The sequence below is a fragment of the Mytilus californianus genome, unplaced genomic scaffold (genome assembly GCF_021869535.1).
Source record: "Mytilus californianus isolate M0D057914Y unplaced genomic scaffold, xbMytCali1.0.p SCAF_12, whole genome shotgun sequence".
Classification (NCBI taxonomy): Eukaryota; Metazoa; Mollusca; class Bivalvia; order Mytilida; family Mytilidae; genus Mytilus; species Mytilus californianus.
The window spans coordinates 35,759,686-35,787,253 of record NW_026262604.1 but is presented as its reverse complement, the minus strand read 5'-3'; the positions used below and the strand labels follow the sequence as shown (position 1 = coordinate 35,787,253).

The window sequence follows — 27,568 nt, the reverse complement described above, 5'->3', positions numbered from 1 at the left end:
AGAAATAATTTATTATTAGATCTTTGAATTATGTTTTCATAACCAAAAATAAATTAAAAAAAACATCGTAATTTTAGTTATCTGGATGAACTCGCAAAGATTGGTCGCCTGAAAAATATGGGAGGACAAAGGGGAGACAAAAGTAAATTGACAGCAGAGAATATGCTCAAGGCAGGACTCGACCAAACTGTGCAATGGACTTCATCCACAGAATGCACTGTTCCATCACAGACAGCATTTGGGACGATTTATAATGTGGACATTGTCAATGAAGTGTGCAATTGTCCAGCAGCAACAACAAGAGGTATTTTTTTAGCATCTTAAGTCAGTCCAACAATGTTTAAAAGTACACCATCAAGTATGAATTGTTGAAATCAAGATTATTAATTTCGGGTACCGTATATGGTTCCCGGAAATGCTTATCCTTCTAAGGCACCTAATTTCACTTCAGGTATTCAGTGGAATTCGTGTTGTTTATTATTGTTTTTTACTGTTGTTGTAAATGTCTTATGGTTTTATGAGTCTCCTCGGTTTTGATTGTTTTTGTCTTCCAACAAGGCATTATCAACCGTCATCAGGTTATACAAGTGCAAATAATCATTTTCCTCATCAAATTTTCTAAAACAATGCGATCCAATTTAAGTAAATCTTTACTCAACGTTCATTAGTGGTTTTGTTTAAAGTTTGTACAATTGAAAGTGAACCATAAAGGTACAAGTTATTTATGTTCCATTCTCTACTATTTTTCAGGAATGTGTAAGCATGTTCATTTAGCTGAATTGATTGCTTCTAAAAGGAACATCGACCTTACTGTAGTGCGCAGATCAGAAGCAATGGATGTATTTAATGCAGAACAATATTTTTATGACAGAGATAACAACCAGGTAGAGGTTTTGTCAAGATTGGGAAATGTATCAGTTGTTAATTTGACCTCTTTCAAATGTACATGTTTTGCCAATAGCCATGGTAAACATTGTGTTTGTGTGATGGTAGCAAAACTGGTAGTTCCATCACCTGACATAGAGTCTACCTCAATTGATGAAACAAAACAACAATTAATTGAAGACAAAGAAACAACCGACCAGGCTATTAAAAGAAAAATTGAGGAAATCAATTTATATGTAAACAATAAAAATTTCCAGACAATTGACGTGAAAAAAAAGAAAGCTATTTGTCAAGCACTCACAACGGCATTACATATTTGTAAGACAACCAACTTTTCCAAAACAACAAGAAAGCGAAAGCGGCAACCGCTGTTTCCAAGCAGAAAATCCAAAAGTCCAAAAACTGATCATGACTATTCAGTAAGCCGAAAGTGTGTTCTGAAAAAACGGGGGCGTAAAGTTAATGATGATGGCAGTTTCAAATCTACGCACAGAAAGAAAGGATCCATTCGTAAACCATTTCAATGAAAAAAATAATGAAATATTATACTGATTTTGAAAAACTGCCTTTTCTAGATATTCGTTCAAAAATTGTATATGTTACATAGGTGCTTAAATGCTTTAAAAGTAGGACATATACAGTTTGCTCTTGAAATGTTTTGCAAAGATACTGATGTGAACAAATGGATATAATTTAATATAACAAATACCTATTCCTAATGATGATTTTGTCAAGCAGATAACTTGGCTAATTATTACATTGGACTAGGTCTGTTTGTTGTCTCAAGTAGGTTATATTTTTTAAGCAAATGATCAAATATGTTTTAAGTTAAGATAATACGTGTCATGTGTCTAATAAATCATTACCTGGCAGCATTGTCTGTATTGTCTTCCAAAAGGCCTCAAAAATTTTCCCATGCATTGCCTTGTTTACATTAGTTTTATTTAGTTCGGCTATAACATGGCCAACAATTTCTCTGCAAATATAAGTTAAGACAGCAATTTAATTATTATAGGACATTTCTTTACCTACACAATTTTATATAATGACACCATCTTAATTATTCTAGTTTTAATAAGAATCACTTAATCTAAGCAAATAAAAGACTTAATTTACAAGAATGCATTTTATTTTATTGACTTAAATATTTTTTTTAAATGTTTTAATATGTTAATACTATAATGCTTAATTTATGTCATTACTAACAAAAATTGTATTCAATAATTTCAAATGTTTCCTAGCTACAACAAAATAGAGCATGTTAAACCGTTGGAAAATAAATGAGAATAGCAATGTTATACATTAGTAATTTGTACATCAATAATTATAAGTCAATTGTTCTACCTAGCTTTCTGATAAACATGTAGTGTGGATTGTTTCAAGTTTATGACCAGTAAGAAGTAGATTGTATATGATTTTATAGTTAGTATTCTAACGATGCTATTAATTTTAAAATGATTGATTCCATGTCATTTTGCTTTGAAAAGTTTATTATTTAGTACACAGAGAAATGTGAAACCTTGAGTTGTTTTTTACGTTTTGGTCGGGTTGTTGTTTCTTTGACATAATCCCTGTGTCCATAAAGTTATATTAAAACGAAATCTGTTTTTAAACAGCTGGTAGTATGTTTGTGTTTGACTGTATATTAAAATGATAACTACACATTTCCATTCGCTTTTAACACAATTGTTCATTTTCTATATATAGACCTCGAGTGTAAAAAGATAGATTGCATTATAGACTTGATTATGAATTTATGATCTGAATTTTGCCACAAATTTAGTCTAGAATAATTATTGAAACAGATAAGCAATCAATTGAATAGATGAGAACTCAGTTTATAATTGATTGTTGAGAAGATAAATACATAATGATCATGGTATTTGGAAAATGTATGTTTTATATATTTCATGTTAATCTAGATGTTTGCATTTTCTATTGTGTATTTTATTCCATACTCTTAGTATGTAATAAAGATGTCAAGAAGACGATTGCCTTTGTAGCCATTATAAATCCAATGTTCATAAAATCTGAACAATTGAATTCTCCTCAAACACTTACTTAGTTTTTTCAATGTCACCCTTTTTTTGGGCAGATGTCCCTTTCATTTTTTTGCATACAGCCTTTTTGGTTGCTTCTTTGTCAACAAGAGCCTCGGTCAAAGTGTTTAAAGATTGAACTTGATAGTCAACATCACCTGAAAATGAAGTGAAATACAGTTGTGATCTTTTCTTGCAGTTAAGCTGATAAATATATGTAATAAGACATATTAAGCACCGTTATGAAAGTTCTTACAACTTAAAAAAATGTCTTACAGATTGGCAAAGCGACATGTATATGATTCACAGTAGACATATGATTTCAAAAGATACAGTTATGTACCAAGGGATCATAAACTCAAGCATGAACAATATTATGGGCACCACATAATAAGCTGGATCTGCTAACCAATATAGATAACCTGAGACCACCCTAGTTTTTTATGGGGTTTATGTTGCTCAGTTTTATTTTTTTCTATATTGAATTATAATGATTGCATTTTTGACTTTCCATCATTTTTTAAAATTTTTTTGCTCAGCTTTGTCAGTTTGTTCTCCAAATTTCAGTTTGATTGTTCCTTTCGACCCATTCACCATTCCTTACCTTCTAATCAATCAATGCTTAAAAAAACACGAGATCATCAATTTATGTGTTTTAACCAGCATAAACTGTTTTCTTTGAGAATCAAGTGTATTCACTAAAGTCTTACCGTTTGTTAACATGGACCAGGCTGATGTGATCGGTGGCACTATGTTTGTTGGTTTTGGAATCAAATTGACTAGTCTTGAAAGTTCCTTTCGATTTTGTTGAGTAGTATTTGATTTCCCTATTGTCAAGTAATCACCTATCTGGTGAACTGACATTCTGTCTGGTCCCTGGACTCTGGCCGTGATTTCATCTCCCTTCACCATATAAATCATTCTTTTCTCCGTTTTGTTTGTTTTCATTGACTGTAGTCTACTTCTCACAGGTCTAATGTCTTTTTAAAATAAATTGGAAAATAATCATGAACCCTTATGATAAGATTAATGAGAAACTTAAAATTGTGTTTTTGTTAGCCTATTAAAAGAAATCAATGACTTGAATTATTTAAGGCACAATGTAAAAATAAATGATACAGGGAGCTTCTAAATGTATAAAATTACCAAGTAAATATCAAACTAGTATATGTATAGGTTGTTACTAAACAGATAAAAGCCATTCCTGAAAATGTGAAGGTACAGTCATCACACAGGACATTTAGCTTTGTTATTCATAAAAAGTAATTGGAAAGACAATAATAAAACAAGTAATGATTCATATCCAAATCCATGAAGTGCTAAATATAATGATTGTTGAGGTGAAATATAGATTGTTGGTGATCATGGTATGCAAATGATCAAAAAAATATAATGTACATACTTGCAATCCTAAACTCCTCAAAAGAAGTAATCTCATTCCAATCCGTCGTCTCACTTGTACCTGTTGAGATAAGAGTATTATTCAGGATAATTGATAAGAAACCAATCAAAACACAATTACTTTAATCATAAAATGTAATCCTAGTTATCTTCGGTAATTAATTCCTGGTGGTTGCATTGATTTTGTGTACAAAATAACTACATAATATCAATGTCTTGATCATTATGATACCATTTTTAGAAACAAAGTGACATTTTTCTACCCCAATATCTCCTAAATAAAATTAGGTTGGGGGTTGAGCCAGTCAACTCCAAAGCCTGCCCTGTGAAGAAGTATATTAAAAACTTCAATTGTTTTCTTTATATAAAGTATAACAAAAACTATTATATGCTTCATATTTAAAAATATATCATTCTAAAATAGGAAAATAATTCATTTTGGTCAATTTCCCTACATTTTTGTCACCTTTTTCAATGTTCATAAATTTAACTATGGCGCCACATCTTGCCCATTCAATTTTGATGAAATTGGCAATATCTTGTTAAGTTGACCACATGTAACCAATTCAATATTTTTGTAAAGTAATCTCAACAGGAAAATGAAATTACTTTTCAATCAAACCTAAGTAGCATTTTTACAAATATCAATAACAAGTTTTAAGTTCAAAAAGAATGATAGTTTCAGTGTCATAAAACTTAATGAACTTATCCATCATGATTAAATGCATACATACCACTCTCATCTACATTTTCTGTTGACTTCTAAAAATAGAAGATAAAAATTATAATGATTGTATTAGGAAATCAATTGATTTATCAAAAATTATCTAATAATGATAAGTATAAATTGTCTACATAATCAATTGTAAAAATCCTCTTGACAAAGTAAGAAATTTTAATTGTTTTCTAAGATTTGTTTTTTAGACGACTCTGAAAGACAATGTACATTTTTTAATGGTTATTAATATATTGAAATTAATATAACAATATAACATATTCTCCCTGAACCAAGAATGTATATCTAACCTGATCTTCATCTTTTTTCTGGATCTTCGGTTGTCTAACATTATCTACTAATGAAAAGAAATAAAACCATGAACCATTCAAATGTAAATGTTGATATTTTTTTGCAATTTATATTAACATTAATTGTTTCATTTTCTGTTATAAAAGACTAAATAAAACAAATTTTATTTGCGTAAGTGTGTCCAGAGGTTACCATATTTCATATCAACATAAGGTGATCAGAGGTGACAAAATCTGAAATCTACAGAAGGTGACCAGAGGTAACCAAATCCCATGTATGAATAAGATGACCAGATGTAACCAAATCAATTATCTGCATAAGGTGACCAGAGGAAGCCAAATCCGAAATATGCAGAAGATGACCAGATAATTACAATATCTGCATAAACTTAGGTAACCAAAACTTATATTTAAATCAGGTGACCAACAGTAACAAAACCCTATTATATCTTTTAAAAGTGACCAGTAATTACCAGATACCATATCTTGGGAAGATGACCACATGTATCCAAAATTAAGAATTTTGTAAGGAAATTCTAAAAGAATATTGAATTTACTTTTCAATCAAACCTAAGTAGCCGTTTTAACAAAAAATGATAACCAGTTTTGTGTTAGAATAGAATGATAATTTCAGTATTATAAAAACTTCATGTACTTATGCATCATATATAATGATTATATATCACAAATTAATGCGTACATACCTCTTTCATCTACATTTTCTAGTGACTTCTGAAAAAAAAGATAACAAATACAATAATCGTATAAGGAAATCAATTGATTTATCAAAAATATCTACAGAGGATAAGTATCAATTATCAACTGAACATGCTCTTGGCAACGTTTGCAAATTAAATCATTCTCTAACGTTTGTTTTATAGATGATCATGGTAGACAAAGTTCATTCTGTTAATTGTAATAAAATATTAAAAGTAATATATAATACTTTTCTATATTCTTGTTGAACCCATGATGTATATCAAACCTGTTTTTCTTCTTTTTTCCCTCTCTTTGATTTTCTAGCATGTTCTAAAATGATAAAAAAAACACAACATGACCAGTTGTAGGTAAATATTGATGACAAGAAATAACCAAATTCGAATAATACATAGGGTGGCCAGAGATTTCCAATATATGCATGAAATGAACGGAGGTAAACAAATCCAATATCGTCGTAAGGTGACCAGAGGTAAGTAAACACATTCAATATCGTCGTAAGGTGACCAGAGGTAACCAAATTCTATATGTTGTTCAGATGACCAGAGGTTACCATATACCATATCTTGTAAAGTTGACAACATGTAGCCAATTTAAATTTTTATAAGGTTATCCCAAAAGAAAAATGTTTTTTTTAATTAAACCTTAAATGCCATTTCACAAAATTAGTAACAAGTTTAAAGTTTCAATAGAATAATAGTTGCAGTATTATATAGACACAAGGCGCTTATCCATCATAAATAAGAATTATATTTAACAAATTTAATGCATACATACCTCTTTTATCTACATTTTCTAGTGACTGAAAAAGAAGATAAAATATATAATGATTACATTAGGAAATCAATTGATTTATCCAAAATAATATAATGAGGGTAAGTATACATTGACTTAATAATCAACTTTAAATGCTCTTGTCAACGTTTGCAAGTTCAAGCATTTTCTAAGATTTGTTTTTTAAAAGATCAGGATAGACAATGTTCATTCTGTTGAGATCATTAATATTTTAAATGTAATATGCAATACAATTCTATAGTCTTGCTGAACCAGTAATGCATATCAAACCTGTTCTTGTTCTTTTTTCCTTCTCTTCGATTGTCTTACATTTCCTACAAATAATAACAAAAAATAACATGACTTATGTTTTGATGACCAGAGTTAATTAAATCTGAAATCTGCATAAGGTGACCAGAGGTCCTCAAATCCAATATCTGCATAAGGTGACCAGAGGTTCCCAAATCCAATATCTGCATAAGGTGACCAAAGGTCCCCAAATCATATATCTTCATAAGGTGAACAGATATATAACAAATCAAATTTCTTCATAGAGTCACCAGAGGTCCCCAAATCGGAAATCTGCATAAGAAGACCAGAGGTCCTCAAATCCAATATCTGCATAAGGTGACCAGGAACTCTAATCCAATATCTGCATAAGGTGAACAGAGGTCCCAAAATCCAATATCTGCATGAGGTGACCAGATTTATCCAAATCCAATATCTTCATAAGGTGACCAGAGGTCCCCAAATCCAATATTTGCATAAAGTGACCAGAGGTCCTAAAATCCAATATCTGCATAAGGTGACCAGAGGTCCCCAAATCCAATATCTGCATAAGGTGACAAGAGGTTACTAAATCTAGTATCTGCATTAGATGACCAATGGTAATCCGATTCCATATCATGTTAAGATCACTAGAGATAATCTGATACCATATATGATAAAATTGATCACTTATAGCTAATTAAATATTTTTCTAAGTTAATCCAAAGAGAAAAAGAAATTTTTCAATCAAAACTAAGTAGCGATTTTAAAGCTATCGATAACAAGTTGTAAGTTTAAATAGAAATTTAGTTTCAGTATCATATAGACGTAATGAACCTATCCATCATACTAAAAAATGATAACATAAATACAAACCACTTTCATCTTCATTTTCTGTTGACTTCTGAAAAAAGAAGTTAAATATTAAATAATCGTATAGGAAATCAACTGATTTATCCAAAGGATCTAATGAAGATACGTATAAATTGACTTCATTATCGGCTCTTGACAACGCAAGCAAATTCAATTATTTTTAAGATTTATTTCTAAATGATCATGGAAGATAATGTACATTTTTTCTGTTCAGTGTTACTTAGATAGTAAATATAATGTTATAGTATTCTATATTTTGAACCAATGATATATACAAACCTGTTCTTCTTTTTTCACCCTCTTCAAATTTCTCACATTTTCTACAAATGATAAAAAAAACTCAACATTTAAAAAAGAAATTGTGGTATTATTGCCAATGAGACAACTGTTCACAACAAACCAAATGACACAGAAATTAACAAGTATAAGTCACTGTACGGCCTTCAACAATGAGCAACGTCCATACCGCATAGTCAGTTATTAAAGGCCCGGAAATAAGAAATGTAAAATAATTCAAACGATCATACATCTAAGACTACATATGACCAATTTTTGTAAAATTTAATGACCAGTGAATAACAAAATCCGAAATCTGCAAAAGGTGTCAACTGTCAAGAGAATTCCAATAACAACAGAAAGTGACCAAAGATAACTAAATACAGTATCTGCTTCAGGTGATCAGTGTTAACACAATTCTACATCATTTTAAGGTTGCTTAGGGTACTCAAATACCATATCTGGGAAAGTTGACCATATGCAGCCAATTAAATATACCAAAAATAATTAATTTCAATCAAACCGAAGAAGCCATTTTACAGCTATCGATAACAAGTTTTAAGTTTAAAAAGAATAATAGTTGCAGCATTATATAAACATAGTGTATGTTTTCATCATATTAAAGGTTTGATACAATAAATTAAATGCATACATACCACTTTCATCTACATTTTCTGAGGACTTCTAAAAAAAAAAAGATAAACATCTGATATTTGTATTAGTAAATTCAATTTTATTTATCCATAATTATCTTATGAGGATAAGTAAAAATTGACAAAATTTTCAACTGTCAATGCTCTTGGCAATGTTTGCAAGGTCAATGATTTTCAAAGATTTGTTCTTTAAAAGATCAGGATAGACAATGATCATTCTGTTGAGTGCTATTAATATTTTAAATGTAATATGCAATACAATTCTATAGCCTTGCTGAACCAGTAATGCATATTAACCTTTTCTTGTTCTTTTTTTCCTCTCTTCGATTGTCTTACGTTTCCTACAAATGATAAAAAACATAACATGACTTATGTTTTGATGACCAAAGGTAACAAAATCCAATATTTACATAGGGTGACCAGAGGTCACCAAATCCAATATTTACATAAGGTGACCAGAGGTCACCAAATCCAGTATTTACATAAGATGAACTGAGGTCACCAAATCCAATATATGAATAAGGTGACTAGAAGTTACTCCATTCTAGCATATTAAGGCAAACAGAGGTTAACAAATCCAAACTGGTTAAGATGACCACATGTAATCAACTTAAATATTTGTGTAAGGTAATCAAGAAACAAAAAAAAATGATTAGTTCAATCGAGCCTAAGTGGCCATTTTACCAGAAACGATTGCAAGTTTCAAGTTCAAAAAGAATAATAGTTGCAGCATTATATAAATATAGTGTATGTTTCCATCATATTAAAAGTTTGATACAATGAATTAAATGCATACATACCACTCTCATCTACATTTTCTGAGGACTTCTGAAAAAAGAAGATAAGTATATGATAATTGTATTAGTAAATTCAATTTTATTTATCCAAAAGTATCTTATGAGGATCAGTTTTATTTTATTTAATTATCAACTGTCCGTGCTCTTGGCAATGTTTGAAAGATCAATGATTTTTCTTTAATTTGTTTGTAGATGATCATGAAAGATAATGATCATTGTGTAAAGTTTTATCGGTACATTAAACTTAATGTAATAATATTCTATATTCTTGTTGAATCCATAATGTATATCAAACCTGTTCTTCTTCTTTTTTGTCTTTCTTTGATTGTCTCAAATTTTCTACAAATGATATGAAAAACATCAACTAGTTGTATGCAAATGTTATTTACCAGAGATAACCAAATCTGAAAACTGCATAAGGTGACCAGAGGTAACCAAATCCAATATTAACATAAGGTGACCAGAGGTCACCAAATCCTATATTTCCATAAGATGACCAGAGGTAACCAAATCCAATATATGAATAAGGTGACTAGAAGTTACCCCATTGTAGCATATTAAGGCCAACAGAAGTTAACAAATCCCATTTCTGGCTAAGATGACCACATGATATCAACTTAAATATTTGTGTAAGGTAATCAAGAAACAAAAAAAAAATGATTAGTTCAATCGAGCCTAAGTGGCCATTTTACCAGAAACGATTGATAGTTTCAAGTTCAAAAAGAATAATAGTTGCAGCATTATATAAATATAGTGTATGTTTCCATCATATTAAAAGTTTGATACAATGAATTAAATGCATACATACCACTCTCATCTACATTTTCTGAGGACTTCTGAAAAAAGAAGATAATTATATGATAATTGTATTAGTAAATTCAATTTTATTTATCCAAAAGTATCTTATGAGGATCAGTTTTATTTTATTTAATTATCAACTGTCCGTGCTCTTGGCAATGTTTGAAAGATCAATGATTTTTCTTTAATTTGTTTGTAGATGATCATGAAAGATAATGATCATTGTGTAAAGTTTTATCGGTACATTAAACTTAATGTAATAATATTCTATATTCTTGTTGAATCCATAATGTATATCAAACCTGTTCTTCTTCTTTTTTGTCTTTCTTTGATTGTCTCAAATTTTCTACAAATGATATGAAAAACATCAACTAGTTGTATGCAAATGTTATTTACCAGAGATAACCAAATCTGAAAACTGCATAAGGTGACCAGAGGTAACCAAATCCAATATTAACATAAGGTGACCAGAGGTCACCAAATCCTATATTTCCATTAGATGACCAGAGGTAACCAAATCCAATATATGAATAAGGTGACTAGAAGTTACCCCATTCTAGCATATTAAGGCCAACAGAAGTTAACAAATCCCATTTCTGGCTAAGATGACCACATGATATCAACTTAAATATTTGTGTAAGGTAATCAAGAAACAAATAAAATGATTAGTTCAATCGAACCTAAGTGGCCATTTTACCAGAAACGATTGCAAGTTTCTAGTTCAAAAAGAATAATAGTTGCAGCATTATATAAATATAGTGTATGTTTCCATCATATTAAAAGTTTGATACAATGAATTAAATGCATACATACCACTCTCATCTACATTTTCTGAGGACTTCTGAAAAAAGAAGATAAGTATATGATAATTGTATTAGTAAATTCAATTTTATTTATCCAAAAGTATCTTATGAGGATCAGTTTTATTTTATTTAATTATCAACTGTCCGTGCTCTTGGCAATGTTTGAAAGATCAATGATTTTTCTTAAATTTGTTTGTAGATGATCATGAAAGATAATGATCATTGTGTAAAGTTTTATCGGTACATTAAACTTAATGTAATAATATTCTATATTCTTGTTGAATCCATAATGTATATCAAACCTGTTCTTCTTCTTTTTTGTCTTTCTTTGATTGTCTAAAACTTTCTACAAATGAAATGAAAAACATCAACTAGTTGTATGTAAATGTTAATTACCAGAGATAACCAAATCTAAAATATGCATATGGTGACCAGAGGTAACCGAATCCAATATTAACATAAGGTGACCAGAGGTCACCAAATCTGAAATCTGCATTAGGTGACCTGAGGTAACCAAATCCAGTATTTCCATAAGGTGACCAGAGATAACCAAATCTAATATATGAATAAGGTGACCAGAGGTAACCAAACCCGTTATTAACATAAGGTGACCAGAGGTCACCAAATCCAATATATGAATAAGGTGACCAGAAGTAACCCCGTTGTAGTAAGGCAAACAGAGGTTAACAGATCTAATTTCTGGTAAAAATGACCACATGTAATCAAAATTAAATATTTGTGTAAGGTAATCAAGAAACAAAAAATGATTTGTTCAACTAAGCCTAAGTGGCCATTACCAGAAACGATTGCAAGTTTTAAGTTCAAAAAGAATATTAGTTGCAGCATTATATGAACTTTGTGTACATATCTATCATATTAAAGGTTTAATACAATAAATTAAATGCATACAAACCACTCTCAAGGTGACCACAAGTATTCAGATGCAATATCGCGGTAAGGTGAGAAGAGGTAACAAAACCTTATATTTACATTATGTGACAAGAGCTAGCAAATCCAATAAATACATATGGTGACCAGAGGTAACCAAATTCAATATCAGCATAGGTGACTAGATGAACGTATTCCAATATTTACATAAGTTGACCTGAAGTAACCAAATCCGTTATCTTCATTAGGTGACAAGAGGTTACCAAATCAATTATCTGCATAAGGTACACAGAGGTAACCAAATCCTATATATGCGTCAGATGACCAGATGTAACCAAATCCTATATGCGGAAGGTGACCAGTGGTAACAATTCAAATATTTGCAGAAGGTAACCAGAGTTAACCGAATACTATTTTAGCATAAGTTGACCAGATGTAACAAAAGCCGCTATTTGCAAAAACTAACAGAGGTAATCAAATCCAATAATTGCATAGGTTGACCAGAGGTAATACAATACTTTTTTGCATAAGATAACCAGAGGTAACCAAATTCAATATTTGCATTAGTTGATCAGAGTTAACAAAATCTGAAATCTGCATAAGGTATTATCCATCATATTAATTGATTTAATCAACAAATTAAATGCATACATACCATTCTCATCTAAAATTTGTATGGACTTCTGAAAAAAGAAGATAAAAATATAATAATTGTATAAGGAAATCAATTGATTTATTCAGAAGTATCAAGTGAGAACAAGCATAAATTGACCCGATTTTTAATTGTGAATGTTCTTGACAATTTTTGCAAGTTCGTTCATTTTTTTTAGATGATCAGGAAGAAAATTCGATGGTAAAGTGTTTTCAATGAATAAACATTTAAAATGTTATGCAACAATCATCTGTAGTCTTGATGAACCAATTATAGATATCAAACCTGTTGTTATTCTTTTTTTCCTCTCTTTGAATGTCTAACTTTTTCTAAAAAAAAGAATAAACAAAATCCATGAAGAGAAACTAAAGGTTAATATTTTTAAAGTCAGTACAATTCAGAGTAAAAATATATACTCAAATTATTAAATTGCAATATAAAAAAAGGGTAACCTCTCTGTCAAGTATAGATTACCTTGAACAACACGAACCATTTAGTGCTTTTAAATAAGTGTGGGTGAAACATAAAAAAATTAATAGCTTAACGTGAACTTACTTCTAGCGAAAACTGTGTGAATTATATATATTCATAGGAATTAATTCAGAAGCATGCTTTATTATTTTTTCTGCATGCATTTATGTTTATCTATCATTGATTATAATGTAATGTAAAATTGATACAGGATAGAAATGAAGTTGTGATAAAGATACATGACTTCACAGCAGAGATAATAAATAAGGAAATTGTAATTATTGTGTCAAGCAGAACATTAAGTGAGAACTATAATATGTAAAAGTAGTGGCATATTGACTACACATTGATTATATTTGAAGCGTACAGATTTAGGATAAAGCACACCAAACTAAAAGTTCACAGTATTTTATACATTACCATACATCTGTATATAAGAAACAAAAAAATAAATAAAATCCAACAGCTTATACAATGCAAACAAGAAACTGACAAGTTATATAACAAAATCATTTGAAAAGACAATATTTAAAGAAGACTTAAAAAGTAGTGTGCACTAAGCAAACGGTACCTATGCCAGCGTCATTCTGTATTAATCAACTAAGTCATGAGGGGGAACATTAAACGTCTGCCTTTACCATGTGAGTCTGAATGTGAGAACAACAAATCTTTGGATTTCAAAGATATCTTAGAATAAGTTCATTTAGTGCAATCTATAAAAAATGTAAGAAATATCAACATGAATATATCTACAAAAATTAATAAGTCGACTTCTGTTATGAAATTAAACGCAACTTATAGAATTATTGAACAAATGGAAGAACAATGATCATTCTACAATTTTGTTATATCGCATTTTGTCCTTGCAAATTAAATTCTATTTCATTGTATTACTTTAAAAAAAAATTAGAAATGGTAGAATTTTCTATTGCACTCACCAGGTGGAAAAATTGAGCACAGACTGCATAGTCCTGGAGTCATACACTTTTTGTGGAAATTCCTTTTACAGCATGAACATGCTCTCTGCAATATTTAATAGACATGTTCAAATTCTATGAATTAATGTAGTTATTGCGAAAAATGTTAATATTAGTGAAAGTTCATCAAATTGATATAAAAAAAAACATTTATATTCTAACCTACAATATCACAAGGTTCTGTTAAAAAAATTTCAATTTTAACCATAAAACGTATTTAAATAAGCAATAAAAATAATAAAGCACCCTGTTAAGTTGAACATCAACGATCTATAAATGTATATTTACCATGTTAGTTGGTTCTTTAGCACACAAGAAGCATGTCATAACAGCACCTTTTGTTTCTATAGTAAAATAGAAATAGATGTTAACATGAATTAGGAACAACATTCTTCTGCTCCAAATCACAAATTGCAGCAGCTGATAATAAGTCATAAAATTGAAAATGTTTACACTTGGTTGATGTTATTTTTTACGTTCCTTCCCGTAGATGGTAATTATGATGGTGATGCTCATTGATGACAGCGGCAGTTTATATGAAGAAGACAATCGCATAAATATATCGGCTAACTTAATTAGACCTACAAAAACTAGTTGATTTTTAAACATCTACTTTCCATGTTTATATTTCCATTAATAAGATCGTAATATTTGACAACAACACATTATCATACATATATAAGACATGGAATATCATAAAAATAAGTACAGTTTGAGCTGTAGAAAAAAGAGAGAAATTATTACAGAAAACAACCGGAATTATTAAGCTATTATTTCCAAACTACATTTTTAAGTATAACATATCAATAATGAATAATTCATTAAAGAAACATAAATACATCATTTATAGCGTAAAGAAATTTGGTCAGAAACAATAGATAAAATTAAAAACAAATCATCAATGAATTGAGATAAACATCAAAGAAAAGGATTTCAAACACATTATTGAACATGTTAAAATTCATATTCCCTTTTTATTAGATTCACTTATTGTCTAGCAAGAAGATATTAAGTATTTACATAACATACGGTACTATTAGTAAATGCTTTTATTCTATTGATTACTTACGCACAGCTTGAACAATTTCACTGCCAATTGTGAATCTTTCAGCTTGGACGTTTAATTCCAAAGATGTATCTGTCTTACTTAGGTATCGGTCGAGGAACTAAAAAAATAATTCTTAAATGTACACATTGTTTTGTAAATTTTCTATGGCCTGTTCAAAACTGAATGTTTAAATTACTGAAATGATTCATGTAGGCCTAATAATGATATAAAAATGTTTTTTTTACAAAAGGTAAATTAAAAGTACCACATATTTATTTGTTTTTCTTTCCATTACATTTAAAGTAATTTATGCAAATCATAGATTTGGTTAAATTTCACACAACCTTTGTGCTTTGCGGATTTTACTGAAATAGTTTACATGATATATATTCCAAGTTATTGTTTACACATATTTAAATAAACAGGTTTGGGAAACAAGTTGTTTACAACTTACAACAATATTTTGTTCATCTTGTTTGTACGATTCTGCCTTTTTTTAAAAATCAACAAGGGTGTCTTTTACGTGCAAAATTGTGATCTTTATTAGTATATATATATCATTGATTTAAGATTCAAGCTTCAATTGAACTTTCATTTATTAACTCTCAATTCATACATGCAAAGCCCAATGTTTTATGTACCTTCAAACAATAAACACCACATGAGCTAAAATCATTTTGCAGAGGATACCCAACTGCTGTACAGATTGTCCATGTACCAAGATCTCTGCTTTTAGTGAAGTAGCTACATAATATAATATGAAAAGAAAAATGTGTTACTTAAAACTGATATATATTAAAAAGTCAAGCTGGCTATAGCCATAATGCCAGCCATTGCCTTACCCCGGACTGTATCATAGAACTTACATGTCTAGCTAGATGTATGATACTTAAGGAGATATTGCACATTCCATAGAAAACCGTTCATTTGACCAACCTTTCTAATGTAGGAAAAAAAATAATTGCAGCTGTTTTAAAGTTGATATCAACAACGTTTGGAAAAAAATAACTGGTCTTCAGTTCTTACTGCTATATTCAATTTAAAAAGCTGTGCAATCAATAATACAATTATTGTTCAATTCCAGTATCAACCAGAAGTAATTTTCATTTTAGATTAACAAATTATATTTCTCTAGATTTGTCCTTATAACTTGTGACTCACTTCTGAAAATTTCAGAATTATAAACTTTTTTTTAAGTATATATATCAAACACAGAAATAAAAATTTACTTTGAAACAAATCACATGCATTAAAGCAATAAACGACTGTCATGTAACTACAGTTTCAATCTTACTTGAAATTCTTTTCATATGTTCTCAATTTCTTTGATATTTTGAGCGGGTCCATAATTGTCACAATATGGTGTTGGACATCCATAACCTGAAACAAAAATTATTCTCTCTTTTTAATTTCACATACTTAAATCTGTTTACATTAACATTTATAAAAAAATAAATATTTTGCTTAATTACTGGTTGTTGCTCAATGTTCAGAAGCAAATATTTGATAATATTCTATACGAAGAAGCCAATATTTTATATCTGATATTTCTTTTCTAACTATCATTTCCATGCAGTATAAATGCTTTCATATAAATGAGTGCAAAATCAGTTGGAAAAATGTATGAGAAAATATATATATTAAGTCAAGTAAGTTGAATTAAGTTATAGAAGAACAACTAACATGACTAAAAACTCAACGAAATGTCTGAAATGCTGTTCTTGCAACTCATTTTTCTATTAACTTATAACCTCATGGAAAAATGCCTGAATAGTGTAATTAATAACATTAATTGAGCAAATAAACCTACCACAGCAACCCAATGACACTTCCCGTCATTAATGCACCCAATGACAGTGTCATACTGTTGTATATCGTCCTAAAAAAGTATTGTAAAATGTTATTATTAACTTGCAAGCTGATAAAAAAAAGACCGATGAAACATTAAATACATTTTATAAACAGCAATATAATACCATACACAATACAATATTTAGCATATTGTTTTATTATTTATCATTTGATAATTTACATATATCATCAATATGTTAGAATGTCTTATTATTTTGTTAAAACGTGAAAGGCGAATTGGTAATATCCAGCTTTTAGCTGTAAAAAGAGTAATCTATGTGTAAATCAAAAGCACTTATATAAAAAGAGTTTATAACAGATGATTATATAGTATTATACCTTTTTAAACCAAGTTACGTTTTTCCTCCCTTCAAAAATTGAGGTCAGAATCAGACAATCTGCACGGGACACTTTCTGGAAAACGGAAATATGTATAAAACAAATTGTGTGACAAGAACATTGGATTTATTTAACTGTTTCTATTACATCGGAACGTGAAATTATATAAGGTTTTTCTTGCCTGGTTCAATACTTCTTCAAAGTCAGTATGAAATTACCCATCAAAAATACGAGGAATAAAAGTAAATTCATTTTTCTCATAGTTAATGAGTTGTGCATATATTTCCTTAACGACAATTCCAAATGGGATATAACTCTTATAAGGAATATCCAGATAGCTTCGGTTAAATAATATATGACATCATAAGGGTGTAACGAGTAATTGAGTAAACTAATAAAATATCGCAGTAGATGTATCTACACGCAAAATCGAGATTGGGGAGGTAACTCTATTAATGAGAGTAAAAAGTCTTCGTTAGGGCAATGGCGAAAGCTCATAAGCTGTACGATATCATATAAAACAAAGTCAAAACTACATCTGTTAAAAATAATAGCTCAACTTAAAAAAGGCGCACAAAATATAAATAATAATATCAAAATAATGATAATAATTATAATCCTTAAGTAAAGCTAAAAGTCTTTCAACCGAAAGGTAGAAAGACCTTAAATTACATAAAAGGGAAAAAATAAAAGATGATTTAGTGGAACAAATATTTCATTCTCTGCAAAAAGGGCGGTGGGTGCGAAAGTAACTTTTACAATACACAGTTTACTTTGGTGAAATTGGAAATGAATAAAAAATGCATAAAACAAGTTTAGAATGATAATTCAGATACCCTTAATGGAGGAATGGATCATGTAGAAAAAGCGAAATTAAATGAATTGATCCTGGAAATTACAAAAAAATAAGCATGCTTTAAAGTAGCCGATGAAAAAATCAGTCAACTCTAAAATAAATGCACTGAAATATGATAAAACGGTTATTAAATAAATACTTTTAATTCGTTTACCTGTACACACTGATCCGTCCGTTTTTGCAGTACACTACAATAAAGATTAATTATCTGAAAAAAAAAAGAAAATGATAAGGTCAGATCTTTTCAATCAGTATGATACAAAGGAAACCATCAACAAAACTAAATATCACAAAGGTGAAGACATACAAGTTTGATCAAGATAACACATAACATAAAGTACCATGATTATGTTATCAGTTTAAGACAGATTATTTAAAAAAATCCTTGTACATTTTATAGAACTAAATAAAATCAAAAGACCTCCAAAAACCTGAATGACTTACCTGCAATTTTGTTGTTGTTAAATCTTTCATCAATGATTATTTCTGCTTTTCAATGGAAATAAAGTAGTGCTTACATTGTCAAATTGGTATTTAATTTTTTTTGGTATCTGTCATATTTTCTTCAATGGCAAAACAATGCATTTTAAACCAATATGCTATTAAGCCATAGTGACTATATTTCTTGGCATAAAAGAAAACACAATTACTTACAGGCCAGTAACTCTTTAAGGGGTCACAAAAATTAGCAATTTAGTGGCATCAACCAAACAATGGGTAGTTTTATTTGTCTGAAAATGCTTTACCTAATGAACCTTTTCACCAATGTCAGATTTAATTTTATTTTAGATACCCTAAGGATGATTAAGCTTACGTTTGGTTGGAATTGGTTCAGTAGTTTCAGAGGAGAGTTCAAGATCTTTGAAATTGTTTAACCTTTATTACATAAATTAAACCATTAGTACTGTTACCTGATCATTCAACTCCTCCTCAATTTTTAAGCTCATTAAATCCGATACGTAAAGAACATTCCCATACACCGTACCAAACTTTTCGTCAGCATTTCCTTTCCATGAATCCCATATAGTTTCCAAAAATGCTTTAAATAAATAATCATTTTTAACAATCAAAGTAATACAAATAATAATACCTGAAACAAATGACATCAATTAAGTTTCTTTTAAATTTTGGAATTCTACGAAAACAGAAGTGCAATCTTGTTTTGCACAGAAGATCACAATATTTGGGTAGGGTGACCAGAAGTAGCCGCAGTCAATATTATATAAACAATAGGTGCCATATTATTTAAGTCTATAACCGTTTAAATTGCAAAGAGGTAATAAAGGTTTACAAGTTACAGAATGACATGAGGTAATTAATATCAACATATGTGTAGGGTTAGCAGAGTAAGTCAGAAACTATGTAGGGTGACCAGAGGTCAACCAAAGTCACTATCAGTGAAGGGCGACAAGATGTAACCAGTCAATATATTTGTAAGGTAAGCGAATGTTAACTAAGACAATATGCGTAGGGTGACCAGATTTAATCAAAGAATATATATCTGTTTAAATGTCGCAGAGCTAGCCAAAGTTCATAACTTTGTCACCTGACTAAAGTTAACTAAAATCAATATATGTGTAAGATGACCACAGGTTACAAAAGTCAATTACTATGTAAGGTGACCAAATGTAGAGAAAGTCAATAAATGGGAAGGGGTGACCAGAGGGCACCAGTCCATAAATCTGTAGGGGACAAATGTTACCCAAATCTGTATATGTGTGAACTGCCTACAAGTTAACAAGTTTGATAATTGTGCGGGGGTAACTCAGGTCAATAACTAAGTAGGAAAAGAGGTTATAAAGTCATTTTATGTGAAGGGTGACCAGAGGCAACCTAAGTCAATATATGAGTAGGGTGACCAGAGATAACCGAAGTTAATATCTGTGTTAGGTGACCAGAGGTAACCAAAGTTAATATATGTGAAAGGTGACCAGAGGGCACCAGTCAATAAATCTCTATGGCGACCAGATGTAATCTTTAATCAAAATCTATATCTATGTAAACTGCCGACAGCAAACGAAAGACAATATCTGTCACGTGTATGGCGTTAGGATTGATTGATTGGTTGTTGGTTGCTTAACGTCCAGTGGCAAATATTTCATGCATATTCAGGACGAGAACAAGTTCACAATAAATACAATAGGTAGGTTCTGTAATAGATTAAGGGGTTAAGGTCGGAGAAATTTAGACTGCCACGGGAAATGAGGGTATATTGGATAGGGACAGAAATTAAGCCTTCCAACAGGTCACCTACGGACCCCTCAAAGAGTTGTTGCAAGGGTTCTTAACGTGCAAAGAGCGTGGCACTCTCTTTACACGAGGCATCGGATTTAACGTCCCCATTCTGACCGGACGTGGCTGCAAATTTGTACATCCCGCACAGCCAAACGGACGCCCCACTTTAGCACGGGTTTTACTGCCGGTCGGAGGAAGACCAATGGTGACCATACTTCTATTCCCCAGTCACCCTTGGGGGGTATGGCGTTAGGAAGTAACCAGTTTCAATATATATGAAGGGTGACCAAAGGTAACCATTGTTTAATCTGGAAGATATGATTTTAGTATGCACACAATTACTGCACAGAGTTTGGTAATTTTAATTTTCCAACGAAAGAAAGAGGTAGGGCCAATATGCCGAGGATTTTTTTTCACAGAAGGGCCAATTTCAAAAAGTGCCGACAGAATAAAATTTACTATAAAAACAAAAAATAAAAATGCTTTTTCATCAATATCTCGATTTACATATAGTATGATATGTGTGATCAATAGTTAATTTAACCCTAAAAAATGATGAAAATCCAATATCCGGATTTTCGGGTGTTTTTATGTGGAAAAAACAGGGAATCCCCCAAGAAGGACATTTCAAACCAAAAAAAAGTTATGCTTTTTATGACTGTTGTTATTCATACTACTTTTTACTTCAAAAATGAAATTGGTTTAGTGTGTCCTTATTACATAAAAAACAACTTTTTAAAGAAAAAATTGTAACATCGATAAATTGTACCGATATACCTTCTAAATAAGAGTCATAATGATCAGAATCGCCGTAGTTCCACCATTAGAGCACAGAACTACTAATAAATGATGAATTTGAAGAAAGGGTTCGAACCTCGCTCAGAACTTTTGCATTTTTTTGTGTTGTTATATTAAATTTTAAAGTTTCTATCATATTTTTTCGGATGTTTGCTTGACTCATAGAGTCATTCTGGTTCATTTTGACTATTCAGTTAGTTTACTAGTATATAATTTTACGTGTATCAAAGAAAAATAATGTATCGCTTATTGTGTGCAATCCTATGACTGTCCATACTCTTGAATTACTTTCTATTCATGTGTTTACATTATTACGTATATCCAAGGGACAACTGCCGTCAAATTGATGTAGGTGCCTGTACATAACCAATAACACGAGAATTAATTCTATAGAAATTAAGCCTACATGTTGCGGGTGTAATATACACATAACTTAAAATAAGGCCATTGTATACAAGTTTCATAACAACAAAAAACAATTCGTCGAAACCTTTTTTGAACATGGTATTATATGTAACAAATGCAGTCAACAACAATTTTGTCGCCAAATCACAAACTGTAAAGATACTAGTACTGAAATTTTTACCACCTTCTATACACGGGTACCTAACTCATCAGAAAAATAAAACAACATAACAGAACAAATCAATTACACTACAAATCGCGATTGTAGGTAAAACATCAAGAAGCTGTTGCATCTGTATCACAACGAAGGGCCGATTTGTTAAAATTACAGAAAAGGCAATAAAACATGAAGTAGTAACACAGGGTGATCTATGACCAACTGATGTAAGATGTTCTCCGGTTTTAATTTTATATACATGTACATGTATTTTCTTGTCTTATCTTATAGACGATAAAACCTTAAAAGACCAGGACAAATACAGATATACATATTCAGAATGAGAAAATCACGATTTGAATTAGTTCGATATTATTTGGCTCCTTGACAATTTACATGGTATGGCACCTCGCATTAAAGGATGTTAATAATAAAATAAAATCAATATTAAAAAAACAATAGCCTTGGCCTTGTTTTTGTAGGAATACCTGTTCAAGGTATAAAAATAAATAATGTGACGTATTTTCTTGTACTATAATTAGCATCTATCGGGCTATTTAAAACATTATTTACCTATCTTATCGAATGAAACAAATCTCCGGCAAATTGGCCCTCCCTCTTTATTTTTTTGGATTCCTAGCAGTTTTATGTTATGGTTTACGTCTACTTTGAAATTTAATTGTAATTTTATTTATTTCATATCGGTTCAGAATAAGATTCTCTTATTGGATAAAAAGGGGTAATATGACATTCATTATTTTTCAGTAATAAATTCCATCCTTCATTAACAGAACAAAACGGACCAGAAAACTGGTCGTTAACGAACTTTTACATGAGAATGACAGGTGGGCGTGGTTTCCGTCTGATAATGACCGTTGAGGCGTGGTTTCTCTGTAAATGACCGTTGGGGCGTGGTTTCTCTGTTAATGACCAATGGGGCGTGGTTTCTCTGTTTAGAGAGATTTATCCATTTTTAAAACATGTTCCTTTCTTTAATATTATATTTAATTTGTTGAATTGTTTATTATTTGTTTTTGTTAATAATAAAATTAAAGAGAACTTGATTAAGTATTTATATACTGAAAAATTGCACTAAAATGAATGGGAGTATTCCTACAACTGGTCTTCACTCTCCATGCCATACAAATCGTACGTCAACTACTCGAGTTCGCTTTAGGCATTTTGAATTAATGAAAATTTTCAAAACATAGTTCCTCAATGAAATAAACATAATAGTTCTTCAAAAAAAACTGGTCATTATCGTGATACATGGACTGCCCGTAGGACAGTAATATTGACTATGACAGCGATAATGACCTCGCCTTCGCGTCATTATCGCTACCTTAGTCAATACCACTGTCCTGTGAGCGGTCCAACTATTATATAAATATTAAATCCTGAATTAAAAGGATTAAGTCGATTAGAATGTGACCTTACTCTTAATACTGTTCAATGGCATTTTAATATAATTACACCAACTATATATAGCTAACAACATTACAAATGTCTACATTCATAAATACATATAAATATGTTACTGGTTGAGTTGACAAATAAAACTGTAAGATCAGCATAACATCAGAAGAAACCTTCTCAAGCTCAAGAGATAAATCATTGAAAAATATTATTAAAAGTAAATGTCATAATATGGAACCTTCTGGTACTCTTGATCAAACCTCTAAAGTAGGTAAATCCCTAACTTTGTATTGTGTAACTTTTGTCTTCCGTTTGTAAGGTGGCACTAGATCAATAGCATTTCCTTTCTTCTTGAAGATAAATATAGAATTGATTTAAAAACTTACCTTTACTTCTTTCTTTTATGACAGCTAACATTATCCTTAAAAAATATTAAAATACAGTTCATCCATTGCTTAAGTTATCTTAACATTATCAATATCATCAACTACATGTATAAGATTAGGCCGTGTTCACATTGACTTAAACTCGGTGTTGTGTTAGTGTAACTCACACATTAACTAAACATAATTGCGTTCCCATTGATAAAACTTAATGTTTACATGAAGATTTAATCAAGACTCATCTATCATCTTTGCCGAACACATAGTTCATTTGAAAAGGTCTTCCTGAATCGATCAGACGTACACACTGACAGAAATATTTGCCACTGGTCTTTATACTCAAACAGCGATTCACTTATAAATGCATTACTGAAAAAGGGGGAGGTTAATTGTTTGTTTGTGTAGTATCTGAGACTCGTTAAAATACTATTAGAAATAATAAAAAAAACATTCTCCCCTCCCTTTGACAAATACTCCTTGGATAAAAAAAAAATAGCACTTGAAACAAACAGAAGAGATAGAAATGTAGTGATCCTTAACATAGCAATTCTTTTTCTTCGTCTGTAAGCACGCTAATGGCAATCCTACGTTTTTAATGCGTAATCGAGACATCTTTAAACTACTGCAAATCATCCAAAATGACTTTCTTAAAGGAGCAACCACTTTACTTCAAAAAAAAGGGAGAGGGGTTCTGAGTTCTCGCGCGAAAGTTTATAATTAGTTTTTTTTCGATGGTACCTATTTATATAATATTTAACATGTTTAACACTATAATGTATGGGAAAACGTTTGATTCAGAATATTTGTTCATTCTATAATTGTCTGAATGTCTCAAATTTTTTTTTAAATCTAATTGTGGAAAAATCCACCCCCCCCCCCTTTTTTAAAGTCAAGTGGTCGTTTATTAACTGTAGAAAAGTTGTTCGAAAATTTGAATTCGGTTCTACGTAATGAACATTTAAATGACATATAGTTTACGAGTGTGAACAAATCTTATGTACATGTAACTAAACAAGGTGTATAGATGTGAACAAATTTAATGTGAAACTAGCGTACATTACATTAAACCAAATGTAAACATGTTTACTGTACACGACGTTTGGTGTGAACACGGCCTTAGTGAATTATTTATTTTGTGAATTTTTTTTATATCTACTTAGAGTCTTAGGGTGAATATATCCTTCTAGTCTGTGATTCGAACATTTAAAAAAAACGTGTCATCACAAATGACAAATCATGCAAAATGGATGAAACAATTATTTTGCTTTGAATGACTTAATTAAACTTAATATGCTTAAGTTTGTGTTATTCATTGTATTCAATTGCTCGGTATGTTAATTTTACTGACAGATAATACAGACGGTGACAGGCTCTATGGTGTATTGCTAAATAGAAAGATGAATTGTCTATTTTAAGCTTTCTATTTTTAGACATGTGTTAGAACTACAATATTACTACACACAAGAGCACTATTTATAGGGTGACCAGTGGGCACCGTTCAGCGTAACTATTATCCTTGTGCCCATGGCATAAGCCTTGATTGCTATCATTTTGCGCTTTAACGAGCGGCGAATCCAAGTCAAAAAGCGCCTTTTAGACACCGATTGCCGTAAACGGAAGCAACTATGATTTTTTTCCGGATAGGTGGAAAATTTGTACTTTTTCATGACGAATCCGTATTGAGTAATTTTATTAAAAAATCTGGGTAAAATACGGACAATCCGTACAAGTACACACCTCTGCAGTGAACCGCCATTGGATTACTTCAAAAGACACTTTAAAAGATTCTAAAAAAACTGAACCTTGGACAAAAAGGGTGTGAAAAATTATCCATTAGGCACATTATTGAATTCGAGAATATGTTACTTAATAATATCCAAACATCGTTTTATTACCATGATTACGAAACTAAATGTACAATAAACTCATCATAGGTACCAGGATTGAAATTTGTTTTTGCGCCAGACGCGCGTTTCGTCTACAAAAAAATTCAACCGCTAAATGGAGAAAACAGCTACCTAAAATTTCGTGATGATACGGGTAATGAAGTAAATAAATTTTCAATGATAAACGTAACTGGAAATATTGATATCCGTAACTAATTTTATTTCTAAAAAGTTCAATCATGTTTGAAATGAAATAAATGTCTCCGATTATTAAGGGTTTAATAAATACGAATTAGAATTGTTATGTGAAAATATTGATCAGGCTACCTATTCGGTATGTATCTATAGTCAGCAGCATGCATAGTGAGCTAGAAGACGGAGATTTGGTAGCCTATTTACAGATGAATTATAAGTAAAATTGAGAACGAACAGTCCTTTCGCAAATTAAAAAAAAAATCTAAATCTCAAACACATCAAACGAATTGATAACAACTGTCATATTTTTGATTTGGTACAAGCATTTCCTTATGTAGAAAATGGAATTAAACCTGGTTGTATAGCTAGCTAAGCCCCTCACAATATATTAAAAACAATTTTTGAGGTAAAGCAAACAGAAAAACAAAAATGGCATATAGATAAAGTTAATGAACGAAAATAAAAGTAAGTGTACAACTGACCATAGCACGATAACACAAAAGTACCCAAACCTCCACCATATCCTAGGACAGTGGTTCCACATAACAATACAAGAACTGTTCAAAGTGATGAACAACAACACACAACCACTCAACAGCAGCTTGAGAAGGCTTTGATAGCTTGTACAATTGTTCTCTAAAGGTCATTCCACCAATAAAGGTCTATTTCGATATGAAAATATTAAAATTCGGTTTAAAATGTCATTTTAAGCATCAAATGGTAGCGTATTTGGTCAAAAACAAGGACCTCAAATCAAAAGACCGTAGGTCTTAATTATATATGTTTAATGAGTTATATAACCATACATGTTATTTTGAATATAAGGGAGGGAGAAACTCCAATTTAATGTTAGTGTACCCTTTTAACCAAATTGTAAGTGTTAAGACATGTCGCAATTTTTCAGGGACCCGTAAGTGGGAGTCCTTCTTCCTGTCCATGGCGGCGCCCATGCTTTTTAAAATTTAAGAAAATATAACAAAATCTAGGTATCTAGGATAAAAAAAGATTCAGTCAAAATCGATTTACACGTGAACAATACGAAAAGATATGTACCTAGTAAATAAATTCAAGAAAAACCAAAAACGTGGTCTACCTTGCTTTTTTTCGTGTTTGAACTGGTGCTCCAATAGGTATATGTTTTCCTGTCCTGAAGTAAAGCTACATTTCTGATGGTAAATAGCATTTGCCGAAGGAAAGCATTGTCATTTACGGTACACATCGGCACAAACAAAGGGATCATTTCTCCACCGACTCAGTTTAGTGGCAATCACTAGAAGATTCCATTGGTTGTAAACTGGATAACAGGTGAACGAGGATAAGAAAGGTTAATAAAAGAGGAACGAAAGATACAAAGGGACAGTTAAACTCATAAAATCGAAAATAAACTGACAACGACATGGAAAAAAAAGAAAAAGACAAACAGAAAAATAACAGTACACAAAACACAACATAGAAAATTAAAGACTAAGCAACACGAACCCCACCAAAAACTGGGGGTTATCTTAATAAGTTTTTAGCACTAGCTGGTGTGGTGGACTCCTAGGAATGTACACTGGTATTGTCTCTAATGAACTTGCCAGAACCTTGCATTGCATAAAAATGTCGACATAAAACTGTTATTCACCAGCTTTAATTCTCGATAACATATTCGGCTTGCATTACTGATGAAGTCTCAGCTGTTTTATAGAGAATCTCTGAAAGT

General features: G+C 30.8%; 4 protein-coding genes across 4 annotated transcripts; 1 reads left to right on the top strand and 3 right to left on the bottom strand.

The window, feature by feature from the left end:
• Positions 1–84: 84 nt before the first annotated feature.
• Positions 85–1,757, top strand: LOC127721756 (uncharacterized). The gene is made up of 2 exons (XM_052228557.1): positions 85–304; positions 751–1,757. Exons 1-2 carry the CDS (start codon positions 118–120, stop codon positions 1,410–1,412), a joined length of 849 nt encoding a protein of 282 aa, XP_052084517.1. The 5' UTR covers positions 85–117; the 3' UTR covers positions 1,413–1,757.
• Positions 928–13,961, bottom strand: LOC127722417 (cilia- and flagella-associated protein 251-like). The gene is made up of 22 exons (XM_052229288.1): positions 13,947–13,961; positions 12,853–12,856; positions 11,612–11,655; positions 11,320–11,347; positions 10,809–10,852; positions 10,517–10,544; positions 10,004–10,047; positions 9,712–9,739; positions 9,209–9,252; positions 8,915–8,942; positions 8,262–8,302; positions 7,986–8,013; positions 7,134–7,177; positions 6,846–6,870; positions 6,337–6,380; positions 6,056–6,083; positions 5,352–5,398; positions 5,060–5,087; positions 4,327–4,386; positions 3,635–3,904; positions 2,947–3,082; positions 928–1,861 (listed from the first exon to the last, which is right to left on the bottom strand). Exons 1-22 carry the CDS (start codon positions 13,959–13,961, stop codon positions 1,729–1,731), a joined length of 1,191 nt encoding a protein of 396 aa, XP_052085248.1. The 3' UTR covers positions 928–1,728.
• A 265-nt stretch (positions 13,962–14,226) lies between these two features.
• On the bottom strand, positions 14,227–17,548 carry LOC127722416 (uncharacterized). The gene is made up of 7 exons (XM_052229287.1): positions 17,536–17,548; positions 17,156–17,224; positions 16,640–16,725; positions 15,987–16,089; positions 15,367–15,463; positions 14,586–14,641; positions 14,227–14,343 (listed from the first exon to the last, which is right to left on the bottom strand). Exons 3-7 carry the CDS (start codon positions 16,720–16,722, stop codon positions 14,227–14,229), a joined length of 456 nt encoding a protein of 151 aa, XP_052085247.1. The 5' UTR covers positions 16,723–16,725; positions 17,156–17,224; positions 17,536–17,548.
• A 15-nt stretch (positions 17,549–17,563) lies between these two features.
• LOC127721758 (uncharacterized) lies at positions 17,564–25,300 on the bottom strand. Its single transcript, XM_052228559.1, has 5 exons — positions 25,134–25,300; positions 23,789–23,823; positions 19,303–19,430; positions 18,546–18,579; positions 17,564–17,610 (listed from the first exon to the last, which is right to left on the bottom strand). Exons 1-5 carry the CDS (start codon positions 25,217–25,219, stop codon positions 17,567–17,569), a joined length of 327 nt encoding a protein of 108 aa, XP_052084519.1. The 5' UTR covers positions 25,220–25,300; the 3' UTR covers positions 17,564–17,566.
• Positions 25,301–27,568: the final 2,268 nt, after the last annotated feature.

Excerpts from the sequence above, each read along its gene's own strand:
- LOC127721756 (XM_052228557.1), top strand. The coding sequence starts at position 118 with ATGGGAGGACAAAGGGGAGACAAAAGTAAATTGACAGCAGAGAATATG. Across the intron at positions 305-750 it reads TCCAGCAGCAACAACAAGAG|GAATGTGTAAGCATGTTCAT; the intron begins GTATTTTTTTAG and ends ACTATTTTTCAG.
- LOC127722417 (XM_052229288.1), bottom strand. Across the intron at positions 7,178-7,985 it reads AGAAAATGAAGATGAAAGTG|GAAATGTAAGACAATCGAAG; the intron begins GTTTGTATTTAT and ends TATTATTTGTAG. Across the intron at positions 6,084-6,336 it reads GGAAAAAAGAAGAAAAACAG|AAGTCACTAGAAAATGTAGA; the intron begins GTTTGATATACA and ends CTTTTTTTTCAG.
- LOC127722416 (XM_052229287.1), bottom strand. The coding sequence starts at position 16,722 with ATGGATGTCCAACACCATATTGTGACAATTATGGACCCGCTCAAAATA. Across the intron at positions 16,090-16,639 it reads ACATATGAAAAGAATTTCAA|CTACTTCACTAAAAGCAGAG; the intron begins GTAAGATTGAAA and ends TATATTATGTAG. Across the intron at positions 14,344-14,585 it reads CTAAAGAACCAACTAACATG|AGAGCATGTTCATGCTGTAA; the intron begins GTAAATATACAT and ends TAAATATTGCAG.
- LOC127721758 (XM_052228559.1), bottom strand. The coding sequence starts at position 25,219 with ATGTCTAAAAATAGAAAGCTTAAAATAGACAATTCATCTTTCTATTTA. Across the intron at positions 19,431-23,788 it reads CATAAAAGAAAGAAGTAAAG|CATTTTTGGAAACTATATGG; the intron begins GTAAGTTTTTAA and ends ATTTATTTAAAG. Across the intron at positions 18,580-19,302 it reads AGGAGGAGTTGAATGATCAG|TGTACTGCAAAAACGGACGG; the intron begins GTAACAGTACTA and ends TCTTTATTGTAG.